Genomic DNA, 19,054 nt, shown 5'->3' with positions numbered 1-19,054 from the left:
GCAGAGCATTTACAACTCCTGGACCGCAGTGGCCCCCACCAACTAAGACGCTCAGTAAATTTCTGGAGAGTTAAACAATGACTATAACGGAATTACATAAGATCATTAAGGACTGGGCCACTTCGGAAATTAGAGCATCAGATGAAAGCTTAGATCCATCCCCTAGGAAAACGTGCATCAAGAAAACAGCAAAGGGGCACCTGGGTGGCTCTGTCAGTTAAGCATCCAACTCTTGGTTTCAGCTCAGGTCATGATCTCACGGTCCGAGAACGAGCCCCACGTCGGGCTCTGGGCTCACCAGGGAGTCTGCTTGAGATTCTCTTTCCCTCTGCCCCTCCTCCACATGTGCGTGCCTGTGCTCAAGTTATTCTCTCTCAAAATTAAATAAATAGGGACACCTGGGTGGCTCAGTCGGTTGGGCATGTGCCTTCAGCTGAGGTCATGATCTCGGGGTCCTGGGATCGGCCCAATGTTGGGCTCCCTGCTCAGTGAGGAGTCTGCTTCTCCCTCTGCCCCCCTCCCCTGCTCATGCTCACTCACTCTGTCTCTCATATAAATAAAATCTTATATATATAATATAAAAAACAAATCTAAAAAAAAAGAAAACAGCAAAATACCAGAAGTCAGAGGAGTCAGGAAATATTACGGCTGATTTAGAGCTTTGAGATTCTCTCAAGCCTGTCATTTTGTAGCTGCAAAGACCAATACCCAGAGAAGCCAAGCTGACTTCCCCGAATTCACAAAGCCAACCTCCACCAGGGAGTGGCCGAGGGCCCCTCGGCCTCATGGAAGCAACAGGACCCAGGGACTGCATTCCCTCCATGCGTGCTTCTGTTTTCTCGAGGAGTCAACACTTCATTGAACCTGGGCTCTACCAAGAATGAAGAAGAAAACCAGTGAAGGTTGTGGGAGGAGGACCGAAAGGAAAGGCACAAGTTCAATCCCAGGTGTGGCTGGGACGTTCCAGTGCTGATGTCCAGAGCGCAGCGGCTCAGAGGGTCTCTAGCTACGGAGGAACACAGAGCTGGGGGGGGGGGGGCGCCCCCACCATGAACCCCAGGGCGAGGAGCCCCATGCAGGGCAGTTCTGATGCAGCCCAGCTGGGGTAGCATGAGGTCCAGCCCGTGGTTTGATTCTTTTTGTTACTGAAGCGAAGGCCGATAGGCAAAAAAATAAAACTAAAAACACGGTGGCCAAAAGATGACATTCAAAAGGATTCTTGGATCAAAGTCCCTTTGTGAGTACTGTTATTTTACCCTCCTCCTAACGGTAACCACTTCCCACAGAGCCCCAGTAAGGCAACCGTGCAGCCCACAAGAGAGATAGAAGTATGACCACACTTCCCTCTTATAAACAGGCGATGGTAAACATCTGAGACCACTGGTCCACAGCCGTGGTTAAACAAAGGGTTGGGGGCACCCTGGGATGGCAGTCAGGCCCTCCACCTCCCCACACGCTGACTCTCCCTCCGGGAGTGGGGAGCTCGGGCCATTAACTTCAGAACCAAAGCTGATCAAACAGATCCCAGCCTCACACTGGGACAGCTCGGCCTCACCTGGCCACGACTCCTAGAAACCCGGGAATTTTCAAGGGAAAGTAGCTGCTTTGGTTCCAGGCCTATGCTCAAAGGTCCCTCGCTGTGGGGGACCGTGTTCGCAGGGCAGAAGGACGACGTCATGTGTTTACTGAAGTGTGCAACACCCCCAACCCCCATCTCGTGGATCAGCAGTGGTGATAGCTTCTTTTTTTTTTTAACAATAAAAGCGAAAATGGCAACTCTTTCAATCAAGCAAGAAAAACAGGCAAACCTCAAGCAAACATCTTTAATTAGCTTTGAGATGTTCCCCGCGGTCCTGAGTTATTCCAGCATCTAGATCAATGGGAAAATGAAACAGGAGGCCTCGGGACAGGCTCTCTGGGTTTTTGTTTTTTGTTTTCTCTGAATTGGAATGGAAACGCATTTGCCAACCTGAAGTCAGTTATTAGCTTTCTGCGACAGGAAGACTCCAGGGTATTCCATCTCTGCCGAAAGTTCCACCAGAAAACAACCCCCCAAATTACATAAATCAACCAGCAGTTTGTTTTTAACCGCTACAACATCATAGAATTCTCATTTCTTCGTCTGTATGCTTTCAGAGAAAGTTTCCAGCAGATTCAAAGCCGGTGAGACTCACAAAGACAGTAAGCGTGCCATTAAATTGCACAGGGTTTTGAAATGAGAATACCACAGGAACCTTTAGAAAATTTCCCCCGGGGGCAGGAGGCGCTCAGCTCCGAACCCTTCCCCCACTCCATACCCTGAACCCTTCCCCCACTCCACAGCCTGAACCTTTCCCCCACTCCATACCCTGAACCCTTCCCCCATCCATACCCTGAACCCTTCCCCCACTCCATACCCTGAACCCTTCCCCCACTCCATACCCTGAACCCTTCCCCCACTCCATACCAAGGGCAAGTTTCTGCCTTCATCTTGTCAACAGGAAAACAAGACCGGAGGGGTGGAGACAGAACTGCTTAAAACCACCTGGCTTGGGTCACAAGATGCCACCCTCAGGCATGGCTTTTGGAGGCCTCTAGGGGTCTTCCTTGTGAGTCGCAAATCCGTTTGTCTCCCTGAACCCCAAGTTCACACCTCTCCCAAAGATGCCGCATGGCCGAAGGCCACGATCCACCTGCTAGACACCCACACACAGTTACATAACTGTTTCTTCATCTCCTCTCAGCTGTAAGCTCTGTGCGGGGCAGGAACTGGTCTCTGAATGGTTTTCCACTGCAACCTCAGAATTAGCAAGACAGCCCGGGAGTGCGCAGGAATCCAGGCAGAGACGGTAAGCAGCAATCCACAAGCACTAACTGAAATTCACCAGCGCCTAGCAGGTGCTAAGTACCGGAACGAGTCAAAGGAAGAGCCTCCATCCTTGACTTCGAGAGGCTTCTCACAATCCATTACTTGTGCCATGACTGCCCGTGACACGACACTGACCAACGAGAGCCCAGGAGGCTCTTCCTGGAGAGAGAGACCCCCACGGAGAAGCAACCTCTTCTGCCCCCTGGATGTGCAAAGAGAGTTAGTGCCTGGAGCAGCTCTGGCCATCCTGGACCCCGGGGGGTGGAGCCTGAAGGCAGAAACCCTCAGGCTGAAGACAGGCAGAGCAGAAAGACAGAAGGCTCCCAAGTCCTTGCTGAAGCCTGAAACCTCCCTGCCTCCAAACTTCGCAGACAGAATAAACCTCCCCACTGCTGAAGGTGTCCGTTGGATTTCAGGTGACTTGCAGCCCAAAGCATCCTAATGCAGTGGGTCTGGCCCCGATACGGAATACAGGCTATAGGATGGACCAGAGAGGGAAGGGCCAACTGGCTTAGTGCAGTACCAGGCAGGAGGGACCGAGGGCCTCCGCTGCGGAGGAGAGGGTGGAATGGTCAGGACTGCCGGAGCTCGGCAACAGATTTCAGCCTTACCCACGAGATGGCCTGGTCATCTCCATGGAGCCCAGGGCCCAGTTCCCACGATGTCTCTCCGAAGAACTGGGACATAAATAATTAATACTCCCTGCCCATACTCACCCACACACATGCCTCCTTGTGTCTGTGGGGTAGAGAGAGGGGGGGTGAGAATGCATCTTGTTCTATTTATAAGACACGGCGCAGCCACAAAGGATGACGACGAGAGCTCCACAGTATCAGCTCAAGTTCTCCAAGCAAGTGCTGCCAAGTTTGGCTTGAATTTACACTTCCCTTTTCTCAGCCTGTGACCGGTCCTCTTTGTCACTCCAGCTGCGCTCCTTGGAGCTCATCAGACAGGGCCTCGCCTACAACAGCCGTTAGCTTGGAGAACGTAGAGGACTCAAGTCTCTCTCCAGACTTCCAACAAATGATTCGGAGCAGGAGAAGGTCACAGGAACAAACCCTGAGAACATAAAGCAGCAGGGGAATGGCTCCTAGCCCTTCCATGTTCTCTACAGAATTCCACTGGCAAAGGGGTTATTTGGGGCCATGTGCTTTACAGAGGCCCTGGCACATTCCATGCATTTACCACAATCAAAGAGAAAGAAAAGGCATGCTTGCTGTTATTTTTAATTCCTCAATGCCTTCCAAAATTCCCCAGCAGAAGGATTATCCACTAAACTTGCACCAGCCACCGGCCAGTGGGATCCTTGAGGCCTCTAAATGGAAAAGGGGAGCAGGAGAGGTCAGCTTCCAGAAGAAGTCTCCGCTCCTGGCCATTAAATATCATCTCAGTTGCACTGAGCCTGAGGGCATCTCCTGGGTTTTGAAGGGACATGGCCTATAGAGGACACAGACGTTCTAGAGCCAGCTGAATGCCCTACCATCTTCCCGCTGCCCCCCCCCACCTCCGCCCTCTGTCCCCTTCCCTTCAGAGTAACCACCAGCAGAGCCAAACGTTCCCTAACTCCCACTCCAATTAAGGAAGCTCTGGCGATAACCTCACTTTGATTATTTCTAAGGCCTCACCCCGTTTTCAAATCTTACATTGCCAACTTGCTAAGGGACCTTAGGCAAGGTCACTTCTCCTGGACTCGCAGTAAGTAACTCAGTCTCTCACCCCTTAGCAGTACCATGTGAATGGGCTGAGCTAATGCTCCCAGTTACCCTGGCAGGTTGGCTGGACTGTCCAGGCTCACGCTCACTTTCTGGCCATAACTAATAACAGCAGTGCCCCTTTTCACTCTTAAAAGTGTCCCAGTCTGGTCGATACATTCTGTCATCACCCTAGATTCTAGAAGGGCTAGGACTTCTGAGACAAATCCGGCTCCATCTCTTAGCACGAGACCTAAAGCCACTTACCTAGGCAATCACCTGGACATGCTTATGAGACTGAAAATGGTAAGAATGGTAGCCCTTTCTTGGGGAGCCGGGGGGCAGACAGCCGGGGTCAGGAACCGGAGATCTGAGCTCAGATTGCTGCTCTGCCACTGACCCCTCAAAGCCTCAGCCCCTCCCCTGGGAACACGAGTAACCATCCTTCTCAGAGAACTATAGATGGGGAAAGAAGACCAACCAGTTGATCGGTGGCCCATGATAGCATCTAGTATACAGTCAGCACTCATTTCATGCTGCCCCCCCCCCCCAAGGTGAGAGGGCTCAGGGGACGGGCCCCAGGTCAACACAACTGAGTCAATTCCTCAGGTGAGGCCCAGAGCATCAGCTGGCCTCAGCTTCTGGCACCGGGCCCCAGAGCACGCACGCCCTGAGTTCATACTCCAATTAAACTGTGTACATCCTTCGTGATTTTTCTCTAAGGCTTTTGTGAAAATCTGGGTGTGGATTTGCAAGCCTTAGGCCGTCTCTGTCAGAAAGCATCTTTGGCAATACGACAGAGCTGCACTTCATAAAGAAATAGGAAGTGACACTGTAATATTGTCCAGCCTGCAAGAGCTTTGAATGCATAGCTTATCCACATAAATAACGTCAATAATCCTACTGAGGAAGGTATTATTGTTGCCATTTTACTGATGAAGAAAGGAGGTTCAAAGAAGCAAGGGGACATCTCCGTGTCACCAAAGCAGCAAGTGGGGAGCAGGGGTTTGAACGTGGATCTCCTGAACATAAACCCAGAGCTGTCCACTGTCCTATGCTGTCCCTTCAGAAGTAGGGCTCGATCGGCCTTTTCGAAAATGGTCCATGAACCACGAGCAGTCCATGGACACAAAACTTTATCTTCTGGAAATCTGTCAGCTTCCATTGACAACACCAACAGAAAGCTGACTCTAACCAGATACGGTAAGTTGTATCCCATCCCTAAATGGTCAGCATGTTTTCTGCTTGCTCTCAGGGCTAAGAGAAATGAGCAACATTGGAGTGCCTGGCTGGCTCAGTTGGAAGAGCGTGTGACTCTTGATCTCAGGGTTGTGAGTTCGAGCCCCACGTTGGGTGCAGAGATGACTAAGAAACGTAAATAAACTTTAAAAGAAAAGAAAAGAAATGAACAACACTAACTTAATAAATGATGTTGCTCTCTTATTAGGGAATATAATCTGTCCTTTTAAGACACTTACAGTGTTCTGTGAGTCTGCAGGAGAGAATGGAGGCATGCTTGCTGACTGCAGTGTGGTCAGGAAGCGGAAGGCCTGCTGGCCTAGATGGTCATCAAGGAAGAAACGGAAGAACACTGTCCAGGGACACTCCACCTAAGGCGCTGTGCCAGGCACAGGGGACGTCAAGGGGGACACCGAGATGTGGTCTCTAGGCCTTTGCTTGAAGGGACCAGGCACCACTAGGCTCACTTTCCCAAGGAATTCATGGCAAGAGGCGGGCATGACTCACCAGCTCATTACCTGAACACTTGGGCTCCCGGAGCCCTCCTGGCTGGACAGCTAGTCTTCTCTCCTGACGGCGAACAAAACACTATTTTCACCCGGGCCCAGACATAGCCTAACGCTGTCCACATGGTAGTGTAAGGGTTTATGACTCTGACCTGGATAACTCAGGCAGAAAAGCTGCTGTTACCGGCCGCCTAGTGGGGGAGGAAATGAAGTCCCAACCCAGCAGTGGCTTTGGCCCCTACTTGAAAATCCCCGAGGTACTCAAAGAGCAAGGTCCAAACGCCAAGCCGGGCCTACAGTAGCCTTCCCCGGTTCCTTTATGGCCACACACCCCCTCCACGCTCTGACCACCCCAAAATGCCCTTCTGTGCTCCATCTGGCCAGTGCGCCAGGCAGCCTTTGCCCCACGCGCATGCTCTATCCATCCATCGAGGTCCTGCTGGAGTACCACCTCCTCCGGGAAGCCTCCTGCCTTCCCCCCCCAAAGAGAGCTGCTCTTCCTCTGGGCTCCCAAATCAACACTGATGTGACCTTTACTAGAATGTCTGTCCCACAAGCCCACCATCACTGTGGTCGGTGGGATTCTTTATGCCTCCATGCAGCTCAGAGATAGGACCTCTCCTCAATGTCACCATAGCCCCTGAGGCCCAACGCAAAGTCAGTGCCCAATAAATGCATCAACGGACAAATGTGCGAGTGGGCGTCTGGCTCTCAGCTCCACTCCTGAGACAGGCGGCTACAATACGTATTGCCTTCTCCCTGAGCTGTAATCCACACCCATCCAGGTTCAAGGCGAAGGAAATCAATCCCTGTGGAAGTCCCCAGAGTCTTGTCCATACAGTGGTACCACCGAGGCTGGGCCTCAGTCGTGGCTCCACAACAGACAGGAGGTGCCAGAAACAGGCCTGCCCCACCACTGGTGGGTCCCAAGCAGAGGACATGCAAAGGCCCGCGTGCCGTATGTTACGTTCAAACGATACAAGTCAAGATAACGAACCGATACATAGAATATAGTCTATCCTCCTACCTTGACAAATACCTTCATGCAACCTTGGAAGGCCAGGTTTGCATTTAGAGTTCCCCGGCCCCTTGGTTTCACGGTGGAATGCGGACATTCGGGGAGAACCGGGCCCGAATGCCAGCCCACCCCCTGGCACCATCACACACACTCAGAGGGGCTTCATGCACACCCATACAGATGCCACGAGTGTGAATTCTATCCAAGTCCTCCATCCCCCTGCCCTGCATGCCTTGTCAGAACGTTAGGCCCACGGGGGCGCACACGTCCGTGGCCGAGGCCGTATGCCCTTCCTTGGGCAGATGGGTCTAGGGGAAGCTCACCCAGGACTTGGAAGCAGTCCTGAGACCACCGGGGCAAGGAGCTGAAGGGTCAGGACCCAGAGCACAGCCTGGAAGGAGTTGATGCCGGCTCCAGACGGGCCACCCCTTGGCCCTACAGCTCCGCCGCATGAGAAGGAGCGCACAGCCAGAAGGAGGGCCAAAGCCCAGCCCTGAGGCATGAGTCCTCTCCTGTGCACACCTAAGGGCAGTCAAGGCTACCACCACCCGCGTCTAGGTCATTTCGGAGCCATGGTCAGCCGGGGCTGACCATCCTTACTTGACAGCCAAGCCGACTGGTGAGGTGGTACTTGGGACCGGAACTGCTTTCCAACCGGGTCTCAAAAAAACCCCAGCAACAATAAACATCATGCACTTCCACACACTTACGGGCAGGCTATCGAGACGAGGGCATGAGTCACCGGCGTTTCTTCTACCCATCCCCCGCCCCAGGAGCACTGATTCATCAAAGTTTGTTTTCAATACTATTATTTTTAGTCAGCCAAACAATTTTTTAAATGACAATAAAGAAGGGGAGCGGGAGGGCAGAACCACCCAAGAATATGAATTGTTTCTCTTTCAGTGGCTCGCCCAGCCCTCCCCCAACAAGTGCCATGCTTGGGAGCCCTTGCGGATCGATGAGGTGGATTCTGTTACTATGTAAACTGAGGTTCTCCAAACGGTGAGCTGGCGGCGGGGGGGGGGGGGGGGGGGGGGGGGTCCTCTGCTGGAATCGACTGACACTATCTGTCAAATATCCCCCTTGAAAGGGAAAGAGGAGTGTTTACTGAGCACCTACTATGTGCTACGAGCTGCGAATATGGGCCCGGGGCTTGATCTCTCTTATGTCATTTTGGTTGATTTATGGCGGTCCCATCCCCATTTTACAGATAAGGAAACAGGCTCAATAAATTGAAGCAAATGTACCCACGGTTACCACAGAGCCAGCAACTGGCAGGCTCAGACCCAGGCTTGTCAGACTCCAGCGCCCTTTGCTCCTTCCTCATTACCAGGCTTTTCCTGTCCACCCACGTCCCCCCCCACCCCCCGCTCCCCAGGTAATATTTTAAGAATCTGTTTGGTTAGAGATAAATGGCTACGTGCAAAAATTTAAAGGGATAGCAGGGCAAACTAACTCACCCTGGCCTCCCATGCACACAGAGAAATAAGGCTCACTTGAGCCCGAATTCAACGAGGGTCAGAGAGACTTTACAACAGGAAAGATTGGAAGCAGAAGGAAAAACCCAGCTTCCATCATCCGTGCCTGCTTTCAGCCACTTGTAACTACTCAAAAAGTCTTTTCTGGATCCATTACTCCACAGTTGGGCTTAGCCCAGAGGTGATTTTTTAAGGAAAAAATGCCTTTTGGCGTTTTTGAGCTGTGACAGCGTAAAAACAGACCTTTAAAAAACACACACCCAGAAAGCATCACTATTTTCAAGAGTCCAGTCTGAAAGAAAAAAAAAAAAAGGTGACACCTCAGAGCTACAACTTGGCGTGGCAATCAGTGATGCAACATAGGGCAGCAAAAGCAACCAGATTTACAGCTCCCAAGGTTTCAAAGGTAAGCCCTTACACAGCGTGTCTTAAACGGTACTCCCGTCCTCAACTGGGAGCAAAGCAGCGGGAGAAAAAGTTGCCTGGTGTCAGCATGGAGGGCCATGGCATACAGAAAAAGTACTTTTTCGGGGGAGACTCACTTTTCACTCCCTAGCTGGGGTTTCAACATGTAACCTCTTAACAAAAGGCACAATGCTTTCAAAATCAAGTATAGCCTTTCTTTATATAGGTGCTTGAAAATAAATAAAGGAGGCTTCCTGGGTAAGCTCTGACATATGAGCAAACATTTTCCACAGGTATCCTTTATAATGCCCACCTCTTAACATTTCGCCATTTTTAGGCGTCTGTGGTCATTAGTGTAAGTAAACTTCCTGCTCTGAGAATGGCCAAAAATAGCAACAAAAGAAGAAAAATTGCTTGCTGCATCTCAAGACACACAGCCTTCGTGTCTTTATCCTCGAATTCAGTTTTTATATTCCTTGGTAGTTAAATTTCAGGGATTTAGACTCACAGGGTCCAAGGGAGAGGCAGGGAGGACAGAAGGGTACCATAACCAAAATTAAGACTGGATTACAGTAGTTTTATTACTTTCATTTGTATACATTAATTGGCACCAGACTGATAGGCTCTTGGGACATTAATAATTAAGAAAGACCTGTGATCTATTATTCAACCGAATGCATGCAAATGGGAGCTCCTGAAATGCTTGCATGAAAACCACGTCAGTGTTAGAAAGGCCCTCCAATAAGGCTTAGCTCACCTATGAACTGAGAACATCTGAGGCCCAGAGATGTTAAGCAATTTGCCCCAGGTCACACAGGCAATCCGAAACAGAGCTCAGCCTAGAACCTAACCCAGGTCTGCTGACTCCTGCCTCCAAAATGACCCCAAAAACCTTGTTTATGATGAATTTTTCTTTGACAGCATTTATGGGGAGAAAAAGCCTGCTAAACAAACTTTAGCCTAGTCCAGAATTAGCCAAACTTCTTAATTAATAGGCTTCTACTGTGTTTTCATTTTCAACTGAGTCTCTCTGTCAAAACATTCTGCAGCGATGTGCCGCTGTGGCTGGCTGCTGTTTACAAGCAGAGGCCTCGGATAATCACCAGCGGATAGTGTGACTTGTCCTACAGATTTGTTATTTCTAAAACTGTTAATTAAATCAAAACAAAGAATAATGTTACACACTCACGCACACACGCACGTGCGCGCGCACACACACACACACGCAAATTACCCGTCGGGTGGGAGTCAGTAAACCGTAGAGCTTGAGGGATTCGGCTCTCTGGCGTCAAGAAAACAGTATTTACAGATTCACCAGGGGGAACACCTACAGCGTTATTACACATGCAAAGAACCCATGTTGGCAGCCAGTGGACTAGAAGATACCAGAGGGTAGGGATGGTGCCTGTCTTCTTCACTACATCACCCCGCCACCTAGCATGGGGTTTGGCTCCAGGTAGGGACAACGCAGGAAAGCAGACAAATGAACGGGACGAGTTCTCTGGGGATCTTTGTTCTGAAACTTGGCATAGAGTAAAATTAGAAACCAAATTTCTGCGGGGTGGGGTTAATAGGGCCGTTTCCAACTGTTTCCAGGAACCACTGTGCTCGAAGGTGGAGACACTGAGGGCTCCATGGCCAGGAACCTCTCAGCCGTCACTAGATGGGTCCCCGCCCTCTCTGGGGAGGAGCTAGTACCACCCCACTCAGCCCAGCCATCCTGTCTGCACAAGGTGGTAAAAGCCCCCACCCCGGGGCATGCTCAGCAGGCTGCCCTCAGGAGCAAGCTTCCTGGGCACTTCTCCTCCCAGCCAACTAATATCAGATGTGGATTTGGGGAAGGGGGCAGAGTTTTCTTGTTTTGTTTTGTTTTTTTAATAGGTCAATACCTCAATGCAGAAAAGGACAAAAGCTAATTATGACTAATCATGAGCCTTGTTGATTGAGAAAGCTGTATCCCACTTCAGAGAACTTAATAGCACGCATAGGAGGCTGGGGGCAACGTGGATAAAAAAGATGGGAGGGGGACCTGGGTGGCTCTTAAGCATCTGCCTTCGGCTCAGGTCATGATCCCCAGGGTCCTGGGATCGAGCCCCGTGTCGGGCTCCCTGCTCGGCAGGAAGCCTGCTTCTTCCTCTCACATTCCCCTTGCTTGTGTTCCCTCTCTCGCTGTCTCTCTCTGTCAAATAAATAAATAAAATCTTTAAAAAAAAAAAAAAAGATGGGAGAATAAGGTAGTAGGAATGAAGTCTGATTTCAATTTTTAAAGCCCAGCGCTGCTTGGTCCTATTTATTTCATAGAGGAGCTCACACAGAACAATGGCTGTATTGTACATTACATGGCATTAAAATCCCCTAATAAATTAACGAGTGAAAATTAATGGTCGCTCAGTCCATTAAATCATGTTAATTTTATTTCCATTAAAATAATACAGCAATTACAAGTTTACATTATTAAACCAATATTTATTTTTCAAAAACTCGTTTTAATTGGATTCCTGATGGGATAAGCTTGAGCCACATTCTCTCGATTTCATCAGCCTCTTGCATTTCTCATCAGAACTAAATGACTACTGGATTGGCTGGCTTTTTTTTCCACGATTAAAATGGTTATTTGAAACTTGACATCCTTGCAGAGATTTTTAAAAATAGATCATTCGAAGCTCTTATGTCCACGCAGAAACTCGGGCTTACAGGATTTAGTTCAGCAAGCGTTAACCAGAGACCTAAAAAGCTAGCTCACGCCAAAATGCTGACATTCTAAGTATCCACAATCATCAAGAAGTTATCCGGTTTTTATTGACACTCTTTGTTACATTCTGAGCTAACATACCTAAAGTCACCGTTCCCACGGAGGAAACCTGAATTTCAGGTTTGCAATACTAAATTACTTTTTACTTCAAAGAGAGAATGCTGTAAGCAGGGTAAATACTGCACACAGGTCACTCGCCCTTCCGCGCAGGCCATGAAGTACGATAGCACTCAGTTTAGCAAAAGACAGGAGATAAAGACATCCTCATTCTTGTAGACCGGTATCACCACGTACCCAAAAATTCACATGATCACACTGTAGTCCAGAAACTTCCTTTGGATGATAATTCCTCGCATTGACCCTTCCCACCTCTCCCCACCCCCTCCCACAGAATTAACGGTCTGTCCCCATGTCCCTGGGCATTTTGTCCATCCCTCAGCTGCAGCTCATTTCCTGTATCTTTGGCCAAGTCCTTCTCCCCCTCTGGACAGGGAGCTCCTTGCGAACCAGTGTCCTGCCTTGTGCATGGTAATAGGTATTTAACAAATGAGTAAATAATTTAGTAATGACCGAGTGATGAACGCAGAAGGCTAAAAACATAACACTTATATCTGTCAAACTCCCTGGTTTACAAAACATTTCCATAGGCCTTATATCACCCTGATGTCACGGGTGCAGCCATGAAGGCTCCGAGACATTAGAGGGAACTCTAAATCCATCCAGATATTAAAATGGCAAGATCCAGGACTTGAATTCTGTGCTTTTTCTGGCGAAAACAGATGGCTGACATTATTTTGTTTTCTAACAGTGACTTCGACAATATTTAAAAGGCACATTATAGTCCCCACCCCCACCCTCAAATCACTCCATGCTAGAACTCATTTTTCTTCTGATGGGGACGAATAAAAACAAAATAGCAGTTAGACCCTCAAATAATGCCTTATTAATGTTTCCCTTACTGAAGTGGAAGGTCCTCACAGGCAGGGGCCATCTCAAATTTACCTCTGCATCCTCTCCCATTGCCTGGAATATTGACTCAGACCTGGGAGGGGGCCAAGAACTATCAAGGAATCAACAAGATCCAAGCCCGTAACCTCTGATCAGAAACTGTGAGCAAAGCATTGTCTGTAACATGATGGGCCCAAACAGTTAAGTCCTGAGTGTAAGCAGCAAGTTCCAAGGCTCCAGATGTCAAGGGAACATCAAGTGGCTCCTAGGTTCAGCCGGAGCTCTGAGCCAGCCCCCAGAGTCAGCTACTGTGGTCTGTGGTCCCCTCCTCTGCCCCGCTCCCTGTACGAAACTCCTTTAATCAAGGTTAACCAGAGAAAGGAGTGGATGGACCACCTCCCTGGCAGCCAGAAGTGGGCTTGCTTCCCACAGGCTAGACTGGAATGGTGCTCTGAGCAGCAGCAAGAGAGAGAGGTGGGTGGACAGGAGATAGTGAGGTCAAGAGGGTATTAAAAAGAAGCCACTCCTGCAGCCCTCGTAATAGGTCTGCCCCCAGACGTCTGAGAAAGGAGCCTTAAAGATGACGATCTTTTTCCTTTCTCCCTAGGGTGAGAGTAGCCTGGCGAAGTCCAGGTGGCTAACAGGAGGAGGCCATGTTCAAAGAACAGAGTCACAGAAGAAGAGGAGATGGCATGTGTCAGACCTGGTGTCTGGTTCAATTCTCCCGTTTTCCTCTGGACGTTGGCACAAGAAAGCCCAGATTCCCTTCCAAACAAACCAGACTAGAAGCTTGGTCCAGCTCCCAACAACTGGGCCAAGGCATGGAGCCCGTCGGTGGAAGCACAAGTTACCAGCGTCCATCAAAACAAGTCATTCTTAAGTGTGCCTGGCCCCTGGTTACTGACCTAGCAGGCGCACACCTTCTCTTCCTCTCCGTGGTAAATGCTAGGACTCCATGCTTATCTCCAGGCCAGGAAGATGCCTGCTGCTTTACTCAGATACTCAGGCAGGTGACCAGCAAGATGCTGTTATACAACTTGTCTACGTTCTGCCCAGACTGCCAGACCTCTGAGTATCCTGATAGCCTCTCTGCTGGTGTATCTAAATCAAGCTCTTACCACTTCCTTGGCACGGGTCTCTTTCACATTCTTGGTATCAGTAAGCCTGTATCGCTCCAGCTCTCCTGATCACTGAGGCAGGTTAGAGCCAGCGTAACACACACAAGCATGCAGTCTGGAAGACCCTAGGATGCGGCTGTCCTTGCCAAAGGCTGCTGATCATGATTACATATTAGCCCAAACACGCTTGTCAGATCTCCCCAGACTGGGGTCTCCTGAAACCCCAGGGTAGTTTTAACCACTCAGTGCCCCACCCCCCCACACACCATGGGATAACTAGGTTAAACATCTCCCCTGGTCAACTTTCCAAAGCCCTCATTATAAAAGGTAGGGAGAGAGAGCAGACAACTTGACAAACACCACTACGCTCTTTGGGGCTTAGCAGACACACTGATATCACTAACGTGGAGGCCAGCTAGACACCTCCCCAAGACGTGGCCTTTAGTTTCCTGCCCACGACCAAAACAGTGGCAGCTGTTGCCAAGGGAGACAAGGTGACCCAGAGGCGTGGGCACAAAATCCAGGGATGTTAATCCATTTTGTCTGGATCCACCCAAGCAACTGGGTTTCCCTGAGAAAAGATGAAAAACAAAATCTACCTTCATATCCGGCCCTTGCCAAGGCAGGTAGAAGATGCGCCACTCTAACAGAGTCATATGGGAAGGCCAGGCACAAGCTAGCTTGAACTCTCAGAACCGTCCAAAGCCTTCCGTTCCTATGCCTCAAGCTGTGGAGAACTTTGGAGGAGGAAAAGGCAGGCCCTAGCTAAGCTTCCCTAGAGGGCAAACCCCTACCAAGGCAAGAAAAAGCAAGGGCTCTCCTCCAATCAGTCACCAACCCGAAGACAGAACATCAGCAACTTTACCAACAAAGATCCAGAGCCGCCCCTACCCCAAGCTGACAGTGCTCTCGCATTCAGCAAAGAATGTAGTCAGAACTTTCGAAGCAGAGAGCAGCACGTGGTAGGAAAAGGAGCACATGTGGTCAGAGTCCCAAGTCCACTAAGCCAAACCTCTTCACCTCCCTCCTCCAGTTTTTTCAACTTTAAAAAGGAGATAAATCTGCACTCTGACGGCCTCATCTATTGTTCCAGGAGTTTCTTTCTTTCTTGATCTCATTAAAACCATGTGAAAGTGCTTTGTAAACTGTAAAACACTTCACGCAGCTGCTCATTTTATAACTGATGCCTTTCTTTCTTTCTTTTTTTCTGTTTCAAGGCACAAAGCACTTGTCCTCAATGCACCCAGACAGGTAAGAAGGCACGTTTTGCACACCCCTCCCCAGATGGGAGAAGTATGACACTCACTCACCCTGCCCCCGCCCCCAACCAAAGGAATAAAGAAGAATTCAGACCCAGAGCTGGGCCCAGAATCCACAGCTCACGACCCCATCACATCACACCACCTCCTCTGAAGTCAATTCTGGCTCCTGATCACACGCCCAGGGCGCACTTCCCAGACGACACACCACCTTCCCTCCCCTTTATTGACTGGATCCACCCAGTTAAAAAAAAATATTACTTTTTAAGTCAGCACTCCCACCATATGTGGCATTTATTTCCAGAGGAGGCCCGTTCTGGGTTCCTGTGGACAGATGTTGCTTTGTGCCTGCCTCACAGGGCTGGCAGGCCGAGTACAGCTGCCCCAAGCAGGTGGCCAAGGATGCAGTCCACTCCTGGCCCAGCAGCAAGGCCCACAGTCTCTGTGGGGCTCAAGTCCTGCAGACCCTCTACTCATTCCTCTGCAGCCTGGGACCCCCAAGGACATCCCACCCCTTTGCACACGCATACTCCCTTGGTACAGAATCAGACTTTAAAGGGGGCCTACAGAGAGAGGCAGGAGGCTAAGGTGCCCCCCCACCCCGCCCCCGACACGCACACACGCACACACCCCCGTTCCCAGCCAGGGGCAGCAAAACTAAGAGAAGGCCCTGGGGAGTGGAGAGAAGTCACTGACCCCTTCTATCAGCCATCTGTGAGCTCCAGCCTGACCTAGCTAGCGCGATGCGGAGGAGAAAGGAGGTCCAGACAGATGGCAAAGCGCTTTGGGAAGAAGGGCTCTGCAGGAATGCAAGGGCCGATGCGAGGCCCACTTTGGGGTGCGTTTTGTTATCTGATCAGCTCGAAGCTCGCTCTCTCCTCCATCAGCCCGCAATCTCAGGCTGAAAGCCAGGCAAAAAATCGTCGGGGGAGGGCGAGAAGAGAAGACCCTAACCTCTGCCACTTGTCTCTCGTTTGAAGGCACTGCAGTGCAACTAAAGTGCGTGTGTGCGGAGGGGGCGGGAGACTGGCACAACCGAGTCTAAAAATACTCGATAAAAATGCTAATCCCGAAGGCAAAGAGAGAACGAAGAAGGAATCTGTCAATCACGAGGCTCCCGCTCCTCACCCACAGCCCCAGCTGTACGGACTGCATTCCTGTTGCGGAGGAAAGAAGTGGGGGGACAGGACTGAAGGAAAGAAAGGGAGAGACACCACCACCTCCACGAGCGCGGGCCGCGGGGGCGGGAGGCGGCGGCGGAGGAGGGGCTCAGGCCCGCCGAGCTGAACAAAGCGGGCCTCAACTTCTAGCCCGCAGCTCCCCGGAGTGGGGGCGGCCAATTTGAGCAGCACCCCCCTTTCCCGGAGCTGAAAAACGAATGTGAGGTCTGGAAGTGAGAGTGCCCCGTGGAAGCCCCAGGCTCTTAATTTTTGCAAATTCAGAGAAGGTCTTGTTTGGGGTCTCCCCTCCAGCCCCTTCCGGACCGTGTTCCCACTGTCCCCCCCTTACACACACACACACACACACACACACACACACACACACACACACCAGCACTCTCGCTCCAACCCCACCCGGCCGGCCCCGCCGCGCCTGGGGGCTGGACGGGCGCGCCCCCCAGGTCGCTGGGGCCCCCCACCTGGGGATGGTGATGCACTTGGTGTTGACGTTCTGCGTGGTGATGGCCTTCTCCAGTTCGTCCAGCTGCCCCGTCTTCTTGAGCTTCTTGACCAAACTCTTGACCGCCTTCTCGCACCACTTCTCCTCCTGCCCGTTCTGCTCGCCCTTCTTCCAGCCCAGCAGGCGCTTCACGATCGGGGGGGTGAAAGGCAGGATGGACGACATGGCTGGGGAGGGCGCGCGGACTGCCAGGGGCGCCCCCGGCGGGGCTGGGCGCGGCGGAGCGCCGGGGGCGCAGAGGGGAGCTCGGCCGCCCAAACTTCGCCTCAACTCCTGGCGAACTTGCCCGTGCTCCGCGCCGGGCCGCGGCGCTGCAGCCAGCGGGGCTCGGCGCGCGGCCCTGCGCCCCGAGCGGCTCCCGCGGCGGGAAGGAGGGCGGCGGGGGAGGCGGGCGGACGACAGCGGCGCCGGGTCGGGAAGGCCCCGAACGCGGGGCGGAGGCGGCGGCCGCGAGACTCAGAGTGGCAGAAGAAAGTTTGGGTTTCCGCACGGGGTAGCTGTTTGGGTGCCGCCTCCAGGAAGGAAAGTCCAACCCCCAGCCAAACTTTGCTCGCCTCGCTCGCTTTGATGCGCAGATCCCTCCGCCGCGGCAGCCTCGCCTCCCCGCTTCCCTCCTCCTTCCCGGCTCGCTCGCTCGCTCGCTGGGCCGGCCCGGGGCGTGCGCCGCGCTCCCGCTCCCGCTCCCGCCCGCTCCCAGTCTGTGTTTCATGCAAATCCGCGTGCAGCCTCCTTTCCAAGCTCTGTCACCGCCCCCTCGCCGCCGGGGCTCCCCGCCTCCTCCCCCGCGCCCCGCCGCCTCCGCCCCCGGGCGCCTTGCCCACCCCCAGCCTCCGGGAGGGTGCCCGGCCTTCCCCCGCCCGGCGCAGAGCACGCCCACGTGGGCGACCCGGGCCGGCGGCGGCCCTGGCTGGTGCGCGCAGGACCCCGTGCGGCCCGGACCTCGAGTCCGGCGGGCGCCGGGAGGAAGTCGTGGGAACCGAGCGGCGAGAGGGGAGGGCCGCGCTCCTGCCGTGGCGTCCACTCTCAGCACCCACACTCAGGAAGCTCGGTTGCAGTGGCGGGCAGGAGAGGGCCAGACTGGCAGCGAGCGAGCGCCGTCTGGCCAGAGGCTGGCGGTGCACCTCTGGGGGCACCCCGGTCCGAGAAAGGGCGCACGGAAGGCTGAGGCCCAGGAAGTCGGGGCGCGCTCTAGGATGCGCGCGGGCTGATCCCGGGCAGGGCCCTTGGCGGCGCCGGAGCCCCGGGAGCTGATTTGTTTTTTGTTTTCCTCTCATCGGTGAGATCACACCGGATGAGAGCCCCGAGTCTGTGTGCGGAAGAGAGAGTTGGGATGGGGGGGCTCTCAGAAGTGGGGATTTGGGGATCCCAGAGACTCTCTGGATAACTGCTGGAGCCAGAGGTCCCTTGGGCCTTGTGAATCAAGTCCCCGGCAGAAAATGGGCCTCAAAAACATCTGTTGAGTTCATGAAGGAATGAATGGGGGCGCTTTAGAATTTATCTTGGGGGAGGGGAGATGACATTACTGTGTGTTTGCAATCTTATGATACAAAAAAATCCGAAATTCGACACCCCCAAAACTTTGTTTCCAAAGCTGCGAACTTGCAAAAAGTGGGGCAGAGGGGAGTGTACTCGGGAGGTTTCTGTATTCAAACTTAGGCTTGGTGGGAAGCAAAGAAACACCAGGACTTTGGGGCGCCCGGAGATTGTCTCCCCACCAGCAGAATTCAAGGGCTTCTACGCACAACCCCCCGCAGCTGGGTCAGGGGTTACTCCAGACCCTCAGGGCGTTTCTCCTGCTGCCCCTCCCCTGCCAGGCCTCTAAGCCCGGTGTCTACAGCCTTTGTTTGTTTTTAACAGCAGGAAACCCCCCTGGTGAGAAAGACGTTATCCGCTAGCGGGTGGGGAGTTACAAAGCTCTGTGAGGTGTGGCCCAATCCACAAAATCAGCCCGGTAGCTGCAGGGGTCCCTGCCTTGGAGAGAAGGGCCTCCCACAGGCCTGTCAGCTGCTGCCAAGGGCTGTGCTCTTCACACTCCCCTCCTAACTCCCCTGCCGCTTGGCGCTGAGAACCCCTGAACCCCAAGTGGGGCCTTCCCTTTCCTGGCTAGTCCTA

The 19,054-nt window shown here is 52.3% G+C and overlaps 1 protein-coding gene across 1 annotated transcript in view; it reads right to left on the bottom strand.

Moving 5' to 3' along the window:
- Positions 1-17,650, bottom strand: part of SMAD3 (SMAD family member 3) — a 114,935-nt gene extending 97,285 nt beyond the window's left edge. The window contains exon 1 of the mRNA XM_026478368.4: positions 16,902-17,650. Coding sequence (XP_026334153.1) covers positions 16,902-17,107 — 206 coding nt within the window. The 5' untranslated portion in view covers positions 17,108-17,650. The remainder of the gene's footprint in view (positions 1-16,901) is intronic.
- Between the last annotated feature and the right edge of the window lie 1,404 nt (positions 17,651-19,054).

This window comes from Ursus arctos, unplaced genomic scaffold (genome assembly GCF_023065955.2).
Source record: "Ursus arctos isolate Adak ecotype North America unplaced genomic scaffold, UrsArc2.0 scaffold_28, whole genome shotgun sequence".
NCBI classification, from domain to species: Eukaryota; Metazoa; Chordata; class Mammalia; order Carnivora; family Ursidae; genus Ursus; species Ursus arctos.
The sequence above is the reverse complement of the archived record's forward strand: the minus strand, read 5'-3'. Positions and strand labels throughout refer to the sequence as shown.